Source organism: Prionailurus bengalensis, chromosome D1 (assembly GCF_016509475.1).
Source record: "Prionailurus bengalensis isolate Pbe53 chromosome D1, Fcat_Pben_1.1_paternal_pri, whole genome shotgun sequence".
Classification (NCBI taxonomy): domain Eukaryota; kingdom Metazoa; phylum Chordata; class Mammalia; order Carnivora; family Felidae; genus Prionailurus; species Prionailurus bengalensis.
Window position 1 is genome coordinate 102,062,824 of NC_057346.1, and position 14,564 is coordinate 102,077,387.

The 14,564-nt window shown below is 36.1% G+C and overlaps 1 protein-coding gene across 1 annotated transcript; it reads right to left on the reverse strand.

Moving 5' to 3' along the window:
- Positions 1-7,413: 7,413 nt before the first annotated feature.
- Positions 7,414-8,352, reverse strand: LOC122483764 (olfactory receptor 1030-like). Its single transcript, XM_043581132.1, has one exon. It carries the CDS (start codon positions 8,350-8,352, stop codon positions 7,414-7,416), a length of 939 nt encoding a protein of 312 aa, XP_043437067.1.
- Between the last annotated feature and the right edge of the window lie 6,212 nt (positions 8,353-14,564).

Genomic DNA, 14,564 nt, shown 5'->3' on the forward strand with positions numbered 1-14,564 from the left:
TAAATATTTTATTTAATTAATATGCAGTGCCATATTGGTTTCAGAAGTAGAAGTCAGTGATTCATCACTTACATACAACACCCAGTGCTCATCACACGAGTGCCCCCTTAATCCCCATCATCCATTAAGCCCATCTTCTGCCCACCTCCTTCCATTAACCCTCAGTTTGTTCTCTGTCATTAAGACTCTATTGTTTGTTTCCCTTTGTACTCTTTTCCCAAATCCCATTTGTTCATCTGTCTTGTTTCTTAAACTCCACATATGAATGAAACTATATGATATTTATCTTTCTCCAGTGGACTTATTTTTCTTAGCATTATACATTATAGCTCCATCCATATTATAGCAAATGGCAAGATTTCTCTCTCTCTCTCTCTCTCTCTGCTTTTTTAATTTTTTTGGATGGCTGAATATATTGATAAATTTCTAGCCAGACTTATAAAAGAGAAAAGAGAAAGGACCCAAATAGATAAAAATCTCCAGTGAAAGAGGAGACATCACAAATAACACACAGAAATACAATTATAAAAAATACTATGAAAAATTATATGCCAAAGAAAAGGGCAATCTGGAAGAGATGGACTAATTCCTAGAAAATCGCACACTAACAAAACTGAAACAGGAAGAAACAGAAAATTTGAACAGACCTATAACCAGCAAAGAAATTGTATCAGTTATCATAAATCTCCCAACAAATAAGAGTCCTGGGCCAGATGGCTTTGCAGGGGAATTCTGCCAGACATTTAAAGCAGAGTTAATACCTGTTCTTCTCAAACTGTTCATAAAATAGAAATGGAAGGAAAGCTTCCAAACTCTTTCTATGAATCCAGCATTACCTTGATTCCAAAACCAGATAAAGACTCCACTAAAAAGGAGAATTACAGGCCAGTATCCCTGGTGAACATGGATCCAAAAATTCTCAACAAGAGACTTGCAAATTGAATTCAACAGTTCATTAAAAGAATTATTCCCCATGATCAAGTGGGATTTATTCCTGGGCTGCAGGCCTGGTTCAATATTCATAAATCAATCAATGAATCAATCAATGTGATACATTAATGTAAAAAATGTAATGTAAAAAAAGATAAGAACCATATGATCCTCTCAATAGATGCAGGAAAAGCATTTGACAAAATATAACATCCATTCTTGATAAAAAGCCCTCAACAAAGTAGGGATAGATGGAATATACTTCAACATCATAAAATCCATATATGAAAGACCCACAGCTAATATCATCCTCAAAGGGGAAAAACTGAGAGGCTATTTTTTAAAGACAAGAATGCCCACTCTCACCATTACTACTTAATATAATACTGGAAGCCTTAGCCTCAGCAATCAGACAACAACAACAAAAAATAAAGGTATACATATCATCAAGGAAGAAGTCAAACTTTGACTATTTGCTTTATGTAGAAAATCCAAAAGACTCCACTAAAAAATTGCTACAACTAATACATGAATTCAACAAAGTCACAAGATATAAAATCAATGTGCAGAAATCTGTTGCATTTCTATATCCCAATAATGAAGCAGCAGAAAGAAATCAAGGAATTGACCCCATTTACAACTGCACCAAAAACAATAAGACACCTAAGAAAAAAACCTAACTAAAAAGGTTAAAAAATCTATACTCTTAAAATTATAGAAGACTCATGAAAGATATTGAAGAGGACGGGAAGAAATGGAAAAACTTTCCATGCTCATGGATTCGAAGAGCAAACATTGTTAAAATTTCCCTACTATCCAAGGAATCTACATATTTAATGCAATCCCTATCAGAATGCCACCAGCATTCATTGCAGAGATAGATCAAACAATCCTAAAATTTGTATGGAACCACAAAAGATCCCAAATAGCCAAAGAAATCCCGAAAAAGAAAAAGAAAACTGGAGGCATTACGATTCTGGATTTCAAGCTATCTCCCAAAGCTGTAGTCATCGAAACAGTATGGTACCAGTACAAAAACAGATGCAAAGATCAATGGCACAGAATAGAAAATCCAGAAATGGACCCAAAACTATATAGTCAACTCATCTTTGACAAAGATGAAAACACATAGTCTCTTCAACATATGGTGTTGGGAAAACTGGGTGGTGACATACAGAAAAATTCAACTGGACCACTGTCTTACACCATACACAATAATATATTCAAAATGGATGAAAGACCTAGATGGGAACCATAAAACATCAAAATCCTAGAGAAGAATACAGACAGTAACCTCTTTGACACTGGCCAGTGCAACTTCTTTCTAGATACATTGCAGAAGGCAAGAAAAATGAAAGCAAACATGAACTATTGGGACTTCATCAACATAAAAAGCCTCTACACAGTGAAGGAAACAATCAACATAACTAAAAGGCAGCCTACAAAATGGGAGAAGATATTTGCAAATGATGTATCTGATAAAGGGTTAGTGTCCAAAACCTATAAAAACCTTATCAAATTCAACACCCAAAAAACAAATAATCCAGTGAATAAATGGGTAAAAGGCATGAATAAACACTTTTCCAAAGAAGACATGAAGATGGTTAACAGACACATGAAAAGATGCGCAGTGAGGTTTTCAATTGCTAAGAATTTGTGAAGATCATGGTGAAAAGTGGTAGAATTTGTAATGACATAATTATAATGCAATGAGCATAATGATAGTTTATTAATTCAATATAGATCTATTGAGAATCATCTGTTCTAGGTTTGGGGAAATACTGGCTTTAAAATAAGTGAGCAAAAGCAGATAGATATGGACCTTGCCCTCTGGGGCCAACAATCTGGTTATGCTACAATCATGAATCGATCACACAAATATCATACAAGTATTAACTTAGAGGTGTGAAAAGTCCTATGCATTAAAGGTTCGTGATACTATGCGAGCATATACCCAGAGGATAGGGCTTACTCAGCAAAGAAAAAACTGAGACTAAAACACACCAAATTTGAAATAAGAAGAAAATTTACCTACAGAGAAATAACAGAGAATCTGGTAATAAAATCTTCTGTGGAACACACTAAGACAGACCTGAAAAAGAATAATTTTCTATATACTGAAAGGAAATACCAGTCTACCTAGATCCGTACCCGAATGAGTTATTCATCAAGAATTAAAGTTAAAACGAGGCAATTTCAGACGAATAAAAACAGAATTTCTCTCACACAAACAAACGGTCATTGAGGATGACTAATTAAAGGTATAAATCATGTAGAAGAAAACTAGACCCAGGATAAAAAGGGGATACAAAGAGAACAGTGAGTCATTGACAAAAATGGCTAATTTTTTTTTAATTTTTTTTTTCAACGTTTATTTATTTTTGGGACAGAGAGAGACAGAGCATGAACGGGGGAGGGGCAGAGAGAGAGGGAGACACAGAATCGGAAACAGGCTCCAGGCTCCGAGCCATCAGCCCAGAGCCTGACGCGGGGCTCGAACTCACGGACCGCGAGATTGTGACCTGGCTGAAGTCAGACGCTTAACCGACTGCGCCACCCAGGCGCCCCAAAAATGGCTAATTTTAAAGGAACATTAATATTAGATAAATATTAGATAAATTAGATAAATTAGATAAATATTCAATATAATTATAATTGTAGTCATATATAACAGGTAATATTTAAACAGTTTATTATTAAGTGATAATTTATTGTCAATCATATATCATTCTTCATGACACCATATAAGATAGAAGCAGGAGTATCCATGTTAAAATATTCTATAATCCTTTTATTATTCCAAGAAAAGTATGACTAATGACTTTGTTCAATCATTATATCTATCCAAATTTTTAAAACTTTACTAAAAGTAGAAAGTACAATGTATTCTAATCAAATAAAAAGTAGAACAAAAAACTAAAAAAAAAAGTTTAGAGAACACAATTTAATTCGTGTTAGAAAGGGGAGAAAACACAGAGTAAATGCTTTCTAGGTGCAAAATAAACTGTTAGAAAGTATTCGTCAGCATGTATATTCATAAAAGTATGAAATTCAGTAATTGAAAGGACTCAGGGCCTGAAAGTCAGGGTAGAAACGAACATAATAGGCATCAACTAACTGAAAAGAATAAAAAATACTGCTGAAGGTATCTGAATATCAGGCAAAATGCACATTTAGGTTTTAATCATCAAAGTTGGGAGAGAACGTACAAATGTTAAAAGGGATAAGCCTCATTCATTAGCTGACAGGAGCTAATAAAATACGCAAAAATTACAAAGAGAAATTGATAAATCCACAAGCATCCCTCTCAGATTTTATATTTGAAACAGTAAAGCATTTGTAGGATACTGAAAATCTTAAAATAAAAAATCAACTGGATTGACCTTGATCTCATAAGACCCTGCTCTGCTCAGCTCCCGTTTCCTTTGAGAGTAATTTTCAACACCATTGTTTTCCAAACCTTGTATGTCTCAGGAGAAAATGCCAAAGATGAGCAGTAAGGTACCACGAAATGGATGGATACACAAATTATCCTGCAGGCAATGGACCACCTGTAATGCCTGAAGAGGAAAGTAACACAACACCTCACTTCTGTTGCTATTTTCCTTGTGAACTCTTAAATCTGGATATGGCAGCTTCCTGTTTGGAAAGTGGCCCAGTTTGGGTAAGACACAAGAGATGATCAAGGCATGCAAAACTTATGACGAACTGCAAACTATGTTAAACCTAGGAAAGGAAGATCTGAAGTGGCAAGTATCAGAATAAGAGGGTGGACACTGGACCAAATATAGACTATAAGTACCTTATGTCTTTCTCCATCTTGTAGCCACCATCACTGGCTCAATGAAGTTGGTATCATGTGCCTTCTGAGAAAATAATGGACATTCTGGAGAGAATAAGATAATTATGTATATTCTAAAGTCTTCTGCCAAAGATCCTTCAACAAACTCTAACATTTCAAGCTTCCGGATTAGAGGTGGTAAGGTTATTTTTTAAAAACAGTTTGCAATGATGATGGAATGGACAACTTGGTCCTTAAAAAGAGAACCTAGCGAAAGACTGATACAAATAGGAAAACGTGAAACACGATAGAATTCTCATAAAAAAATGGGCGGGCTATTGAAAAAACGATAGAAAATTTATTATTTTCATTACACAATCAGAATTAAAGTCTGTTTTGCAACATTTATAATGCTAGGGAAAAGAAAGATTTAAATATGCAAAAATAAAACTCTAAAGCATTGAAAGAAAATACAAGAGAATATCTTTATAATCGGAAAGAATTGTTTACACAAAACATACAAAGCACACCATAAGGAGAAGATTAACATATGAACTATGTTAAAATACCACCAAATACATCATGCACAAAAGGGAAACATAAGCTACAAACAGACTGAAGTATTTGCATTGCATATATCATGAAAAGGTTGGTATCTAGTACAGAATATATAAGGAGCTAATGCAAAGGTAAAAAATAAAGCTAAAATAACCCAGCTGAAAAATGAACAAAAAATGTAGACAGACAACTGAAGAAAAGAAAGCTTTTCAATCAGTACCAAAGAATGTAAAAACATGTCATTTCACTTGTAATGACAACACGGAAGATTAAAGAAGAAATTAGAATCCATTTTGCACCCATCAGATTGGAAAACATTTTGAAAGTCTGACAGTATATAGGAAAGGGCAAGAATATGGAGTAAAGACCAATCTCGCACACTGTTTTTGGGACAGCACTAAGTAGACCAATTTGGCAATATCTACTAAACGCAAAGATACTCTTTTATGACCCAGAAATTACCCTCTTGGGAATTTACATGGAGGAACGCTTGAACTGGTCCACACTCAGAATTTCAGAGCAAAATGTTTGCTAGATTTTCATATTACCAAGGAACAGGAAAAATGTATCCCCCCATCAATAAGAGAATGGATAGAGAGACTGTGGTATATTTATATACTGACGTGGACTATACCAGTGACAGTTCATGCTCCATGAATCAGCATGGATGAATCCAACAAGATTTAGTGAAAACAGAATAATTTGCAGAAGGATAGTACGACTTCATTTATAGACAAGTTTTCAATCTGCTAAAAAATATATATATATAATTCTATGGACACAAGAACACCAGGAAGTGTAGAACTCTACATAGGGACACGAAACATTAAATTCACAGCAGGGTTGAGTGTAGGGAATGGGGAGAGAAACAGAATCAGGCAAGAAGGGCTTAGTTTGAGAATAGCTGAGTATGTGAAATAATCTGAACCCAAACTGGAATGTGTGAAGCCGTAATAATGATTAGATACATTTGCACAGAAGGTCTTTACATTAGTTTCCTTTTTCGATGCATTGGAAATAGTTCATAATAAAAAAAAAAATACAAGTGAAACTACCAAACCGCTTTTATGATGAGGGTATGAGGGTGAATATGAATTAAAAAAAATAAAAATAAAAACCTCTAAGGAAAATATGCCATTCCCTCAAAAGCCTTATGAATGAGGATTACATTGGACTAGTATTATCACTCTAAAGGTCTTTCTTTTCTTGGGGTGCCTGGGTGGCTCCGTCCATTGAGCATCTGACTTCAGCTCAGGTCATGATCAGTTTGTGAGTTCTAGCCCCGCGTCGGGATCTGTGCTGACAGCTCAGAGCCTGGAGCCTGCTTCAGATTCTGTGTCTCCTCATCTCTCGGTCCCTCGGCCCTGCTCATGCTCTCTCTCTGTCTCTCAATAATAAATGAATGTTAAAAAAAATTTTTAAGATATTTCTTTTGTTTAATAAATATTTTTTAATTATTTTCAATGTTTATTTTTGAGAGAGACAGAGGGGAGGGAATGGAGGAGAGGGAGAGGGAGAGAGAGAGGGAGCAGAGAATGCCAAGCTGGCTCCCTGCTGTGAGTCCAGAGCTCAACACAGGGCCCCAGTTTAGGAACAGGGAGATCCTGACCTGGACCAAAATAGTCAGGCACTTAACCCACTGAGCCACCCAGGCATCCCTAAAGTTATTTCTTACGGTAATATGAATTACCCAGAGATCTTTATTACTATGTGATCTATAGAAATGCAAAAAGAAAAAAAAATACCTGCTATGGTTGAAAAGTTTTCGGAAATCAGTTTGAAAATTCTTAAGCACTATAAAAATTGAACATGTGATCGTTGACATAGTATCATTTGGTAATTCTGGGGTTTTTTTATGACTTTGTACAATTACAAATTGATTGGTAGAATCTTTTGTTCTTTATTGATTTATAAAGCAAGAGCGATGCCTTCTGGTCTTGTCTTTCAGTTGCTATGCAGTATTTGTCCTTCTTCACTGAGACGGCACTTTAAATGCTAGCAAATATCTTAAGATAGTCTTCTAAGTCCCATATTCAAATTAGGAACGACAAAGAACATGTAATGACAGAAAGTGATTTGCTAAATGTAAATGTTCATTAATTGGTGAGATTATAAGACATATTACATACCTCTGACCAAAGCGTCTATTTAAAAAGTAATTTCTTTTGGACAACTTTCCTGATTGCTTGTTTAACATCTTTGTTCCGCAGGCTATAGATCAAAGGGTTTAGCATAGGGCTCGCAAAGATATAAAAAACTGCGACAATTTTCCCCTGTTCTACAGATGCCTCAGAAGGGGGTCTCAGATACATGCAGAATAGCGTCCCATAAAAGATGGTGACAGCCGTCAAGTGGGACCCACAGGTGGAGAAGGCCTTGCGCCTCCCCTCTGCAGAACGGATGCGCAGAATCGTCGTGAAAATGAAAATGTAGGAGATGAGAATGATGGCAAGAGAGCATGTGAGATTGAAACCAGCCACCACAAACATGGCAGTTTCTTTGACATACGTATCCGAGCACGCAAGGACTATGAGAGGTGGGTCCGCACAGTAGAAGTGGTTGATTTCATTGGGTCCACAGAAGGAGAGGCGAAGCATCAGGATGGTCTGTGCCAGGCCATTTGCAAAACCATAAATATAGGGCGTAGCAACAAGAGAGAGGCAGACACATCTGGACATCTTGCTACCGTACAGCAAGGGGTTGCAGATCGCCATGTAGCGGTCGTAAGCCATCACCGTCAGCATATAATAATCCGTGATCACCAGGGCAATGAAAAAGTGGAATTGTAGAAGGCAACCAAGGAAGGAAATGGCTTTTCTCTTGGATAAGAAATGAACCAGCATCTGCGGAGCGACACTGGTAGCGTAACAGAGATCCACAAAGGAGAGATGGCTGAGGAAGAAGTACATGGGCGTGTGAAGTTTTGAGTCACTTCGGATTAACAAAATCATGCTCACGTTGCCAACTACTGTGATAAGGTAGATGACCAGGAAGACCACAAAAAGGACAGGCTGCAACTCGGCTCGATCTGTCAGTCCCAGGAGGATAAACTCAGTCACTGCTGTGTAGTTTGTCTGTAACATTGTGTGTGCTCGGCTTCAAACGGGGACTGAAAGAAAGCAAATAGAGATGCATGTCTTTGGTCAAGCATCTGTTACCCCCATCATGTCATCTGATAGTTCTAGTCTGAAGCTTGTAAGTTTCACGTGCCGTAAAGGAATAGCCTAGTAAGCCCGCAGTTGACAGTTTAAACATCTACATTAGTAGAGAGCTCCTTTTATAAAGGCAGTCATATTCTAAATGCTTTTCTTCAAGTCTCTTCGTGTTGACAAGACTTAATCTTCTCTGCAAGATGTATTACTTTTGTTCACTTACAATTTCCTTAAACGTTGCTGTTTTGGGACATTACAGTCAGTTGTTTCTGCAATGTGGTTTGATGTGGTATATAAATCATCACCTTTTTTTTGCAGCTAGAGGGAATGACGCATATCCCTATAGAACTAGCTTTTGTCCTCTTCCTCCCCAAACTCAAGATCTTTTCAAGCAGTTTGTTCCCTCATGCTGCAATTCATGTCCTTTCCCTAGGGTCTTCTCTACTCAGGTGGTCCCCTATCACCAAACCTTAGTGAACATGTAAGACTCAACCTAGGATCTCCTTTGCTTTGGGTATCATTGTCAAAAATCACGGCCAAAACGTGGTTCATGAGGCATAAAAGTCAATCCTGTTTTTGGTATAAGAAAAGATATGTGTATGATACATAATATATATGTATGTATATATATTTATTTATAAGACATATATATGTATATATACATATATACATATATATATGTATGTATAAGACATACAGATACCTATATATCAGTGATATCAAGTGTTCATAGGGTGAGAGACTAACGGAAACAATATATTAAAAGACTCCCTGGTATTGGGAGGAGGTGATAATAATGAAAAAAAAGATTAACAAACATATCCATGCATTATAGTAATTCAATTGCAACTCTACCTCCTCTTAGCTCTCGCAAAAATTGAGAAAAATTCTGTGTCATAAATTCTATTTAAGTTTTTCAATACATGTAAATGATCTTACCAGAATAATCATAGTAATATTACAACTGAGATGAGACATAAGATACCCTCAAGTCCATCTCCCCACATTTCTGCAGGATAAAAGTACCATAAATATCATTGTGGAAAACCTACACTTCCTTTCAAAAACACACACTAAGGTATGGCAATGTTGCACTGCCTCTTTCTAATAGCTATGAGGCCAGGGATGGCGAGGGATCACTCTGTAAGGCAATTTGTAAATGTCTTTCTCCAGCACCTTGTGCATTACAATATCCCATGCTGCACTTTTGGACTTTGGAATTATTTGCCAGGGTAATAAAATGTAAGTCACCTAATGAATGTCACAAGTCACCTAAATGAATGTAATCATATTTATCTTGTGTATTTCTAAGTTCTTACGATTAATTATCATAATAGACAAGTACTGTTTCTTGTTGGGATGGTATTCTTAATATCTATTTGTTGACACATTAATCAAGAGTCAAAATAATTACAATCTCCATTTATTTGTTACTGTGGGATAATGAGGCAATACAAACTTGATAATTTCAGATAATTTAATTGAGTACTTTGCAACAATAACTTTTCTTTAAAGGAAGAGAGCACAATTTTGTACATGATTTGAGCAAGCAAACAAAAAACTCTCAGAAAAGTGTTTGTAGGTGGACAGAAGTAGTTATGGGGATACCTGGGGGCTCTGTAGACTTGACATTCACCCTCACTCTGAGACTCTGTCATGTAGATGCTTGCTGTCACTAGGCAGCCACCCAAAGAGGTAGAAGGTTGGTGTCTTCTTTAACAAGGATTATGTCTCCTTTACATGTGGCAGTGGTTCAGTTTGAAGTGGAAAAAGATTTAGAGAAAGTATCTTCATCAAATGCATTTTTCATTCACTTAAAAAATTAATATAGATTATAAAGTTGAGCGTGACCAATTCTCCCTGAAGGGGATACAGAGTATTGCATGATCTGATGCTAATAATTATAAAATAGTAGAGTAGTATTATTAACTTGGAAAGAAACAAAATGGTATTTACTACCATCCTGTTAGTTTTCTTCATGAAGCAACAGACAGTATCCATGGGTGGTTATGAGAGTCAGCAAAGATTACAGATACCTCATGCATAAAATTTAGTTCTGAAAACAACTCCCTTGTATGAGATATTTAATTCAGATAAAACTTTTCAAGTATGTCTGATGTGTAGGAAACACTTAGTAAGTTGTAGCTACTGTTGTATTTGGGTGAAAAATCCAGGTTTAGTCTAACATAAGACTCAACATCAGAGTGTGACTTTCGGGGACAAGAGTTTATCAAATCTCTAACTAGAGCCTCATTGGCACCTGGAACAGTGCTTTCCCAAAATGGAGCCAATCAATCATATATGGAATGGATGTTCTCTCTAGTTTCCTTTCTATTATAACTATTACTCTATTGTACTTGTATAAGTACTTGTACTCTTAAAAATCATTAGACTCAATATCAACAATTGTGCTAATTCATTAGAATATGTTTCAACCCGTAATTTGATTTTTTTGTTGACTAAAACATTTATTTCTACTTTCCAAAATATGTATTTAACAATACCAAATCCTACCTGTGAAAGAGGAGTGATTTCCCAAGGACAGCATGGATAGAAGAACCTGAAGAGTTTATAACAGAATTATCACATAGGCACCAATTCCCTGTGGTTTAATTAATTTAGCAGCAGATCATTCAGACTACAGTCAGTGACTTATGCTTTTGCAAATCCTGACTAAGCTCATTGAGGACATGATTTTGGCCCATGCCCCAATATCAACAGGGAATCAAAGCCATCTATATTCAAGGTCTGGGGAATAGGCTGGCTTTAACATAATGAGCAAAAGCAGACATGGACCTTGCCTTCTGGAGCTGACACTCAGGGGATGAGACAGTCATGAATCAAAGTTACTTAGAAAACACAATTTAATTCATGGTTGGATAAAGGTAAAAACAGATGGAGAAAAAAAATTTTTAAGTGCAAAATAAATAGTTATAAAATATACCTAAGTATGTGTATTCACAATGAAATATGAAACTCGGGAATTTGAAGGACTTAGGGCCTGAAAGTAAAGAAGGTAAAAAAAATATACAATAGGCATCTACCAACCCAAAACAAGGAAAATACTGCTGGTAGTCTATGAATATCAGGCAAAAGCACTTTTAGATTTTAATCACCAGAGTTGGGATAAAAAATTTAAAAATGATAAAAGAAATAATACTAGTTCTTTACAGGACATGAGATAATAAAATAGGAAAAAACTGGGGTGCCGGGGTGGCTCAGTTGGTTAAACTTCCGACTTTGGCTCAGGTCATGATCTCACTCTTGTGGGTTCAAGCCCTGCCTTGGGCTCTGTGTTGACAGCTCAGAGCCTGGAGCCTGCTTCAGATTCTGTCTCCCCTTCTCTCTGCTCCTCCCCTGTTCGCACTCTGTCTCTCTCAAAAATAAATAAACATAATTTTTTTAATTAACAAAATAGGAAAAAATTACAAAGGGAAGTAAAACCACAAGCATCTCTCTCAGTTTTTGTATATGAAGCAATCAAACATTTGTAAGGTACGGTAGATCTTAAAAACAAATAAATCAATAACTAGATTGGCCTGGACTTCATAGAGCTGTGTTCTGCCCAACCAATCTATTCTGAGAGGAATTTCAACAAAATTGACTTTCAAAACTTGTGGTCTCGGGAGAAAAGGCCAATGATGAGAAGTACGGTGCCATGAAATGGATGGACATGCATATTGTCCAGCACAAAATGGACCGCCTATAATTACTGAAGAGGAAAAATTATAACACCCCTCTTTTGTTGCTATTTTCTCTGTGAACTCTTAAATCTGGATACAGTGCATTCAGACTTGGGAATTGGACCAGTTTGGGCAAGAAAGAAAAGATGACCAAGGCATGCATCACTGATGACAAATTGAAACATATGTTAAGACATAGTAAGGAAGATATATGATGGCAAGTACCAGAATACAAGAGTGGACACAGATCTAATATCAACTATGAATAACTTTTTTCTTGCTCTTCTCATAGCCACCAGCATTGGCTCAATGAAGTTGGTATCCTGTGCCTTCTGAGAAAATAGTGAACATAAACTCTGGAAACAATAAAGTATTTCTATACATTTTAATGGTATCTTCTGTCAGAGATCCCTCAAGAAAATTCCTTAATGTTCAAACTTTCAGATGAGAGGTGATAAAACTATCTTTATAAAAATAGTTTGCGTTGACAAAGGCTTTGACAGGTTGGTCCCACAGGAGAGAACCATGAAATAAACTGATACAAATATGAAAAATTCATACATGACAGAATTTTTACTAAAATCTTTTTGTAATTATTTTTTTTAAGTTTAGGAGTACCTGGGTGGCTCAACAGGTTAAGCGTCAGACTTCAGCTCAGGTCATGATCTCACGGTTTGTGAGTTCAAGCCCCGTGTCCAGCTCTGTGCTGACAGCTCAGAGCCTAGACCCTGCTTCAGATTCGGTGTCTTCCTGTCTCTCTGCCTCACCCCCACTTTTGCTTTGTCACTCTTTGTCTCTGAAAAATGAATAAATGTTAAAATTTTTTAAATAAAAAATAAAACAAATTACAAATTTTTAAGTTTGTTTATTTTGAGAAAGAGACATGAGTGGGGGAAGGGGCAAGGAGAGAGGGAGAGAGAGAATCCCAAGCAGGCTCTGGGCTGACAGCACAGAGCCTGATGGGGAGCAGGATCACATGAAGCCATGAGATCATGACCTGAGCTAAAACCAAGAGTTAGACAAGGGGCACCTAAGTGGCTCAGTTGTTAAGTGCCCAACTTTGGCTCAGGTCATGATCTCATGGTTTGTGAGTTTGAGTCCCATGTCAGGCTCTGTGCCAACAGTTTGGAGCCTGAAGCCTGCTTTGGATTCTGTGTCTCCCTCTCTCTGCCCCTTCCCTGCTCATACTCTGTCTCTCTCCTTCAAAAATAAATAAATAAATAAATAAATAAATAAATAAATAAATAAACATTAAAGAAATAAAAAATTTTAAAAAAGACTTGGACACTTAATGGACTGAGCCACTCAGACACCCCTTTACTAAAATCTTAATAAGAGCCGTATGGAGTGTTTAAAAGTTGGAAAAATTAATTATTTTCATAAAATGACAATAATAATTATGTTGCAACATTTGTAATACCAGGAAATATAAAGGCTTAAATATGCAAAGGTAAAACTTTAAAGAATTGATAGAAAATATGAAAATATCTTTATAATAGGAAAGAATTGTTTAGGCAAAACATACAAAGCACAGCCATAAAGAGAAGATTAACATTTGAACTATGTTACATAGTTCTATACTACCAAGTATCTCATGCACAAAAGTGAAAAACAATCTACAAACAGGTTGAAGTATTTGCATTGCATATATCATCAAAAGGCTAGTATCTACTACTGAATACATAAGGAGCTATTGCAAATGTACAAAATAAAGATAAAATAACCCAGCTGAAAAATGAACAAAGAATATAGGCACACAACTGAGAGAAAACTTTTCCATTAGTATCAAAGCACTTAAAAACACTCCGCTTCACTTGTAATGACAACATAAAAGCTTAAACACGAAATTAGAATCCATTTTACACCCATCAGATTGGAAAACATTTTGAAAGTCTGACAGTATATAGGAATTGACAAAAATATGGAGTAAAGACCAAATTCACACACTGTTTTTCAGACAGCACTAAGTAGAGCAATTTGGCAATATCTACTAAATGTAAAGATACTCTTTTATGACCCAGAAATTACCCTCTTGGGAATTTACATGGAGGAACTCTTGAACTCGTCCACATTCAGAATTTCAGAGCAAAATGGTTTTCTAGATTTTCATATTACCAAGGAGCAGGAAAAATGTATTCCCCCACCAATAAGAGAATGGATAGATAGACTGTGGTATATTTATATACTGATGTGGACTATACCAGTGACAGTTCATGCTCCATGAATCAGCATGGATGAATCTAACAAGATTCAGTGAAAACAGAATAACTTGCAGTAGGATAGCGTGACTTCATTTATAACAAATTTTAAATCTGCCAAATAATATTATATAATTTTATGGACACAGGAACACCAGCAAATAATAGAACTCTACATAGGGATGAGAAACACTAAACTCACATGAGATGTTAGTGCAGGAAATGGAGAGAGGAATGGAATCAGGCGGGGAGGGCTCTGTTT

Excerpts from the sequence above, each read along its gene's own strand:
- LOC122483764 (XM_043581132.1), bottom strand. The coding sequence starts at position 8,352 with ATGTTACAGACAAACTACACAGCAGTGACTGAGTTTATCCTCCTGGGA.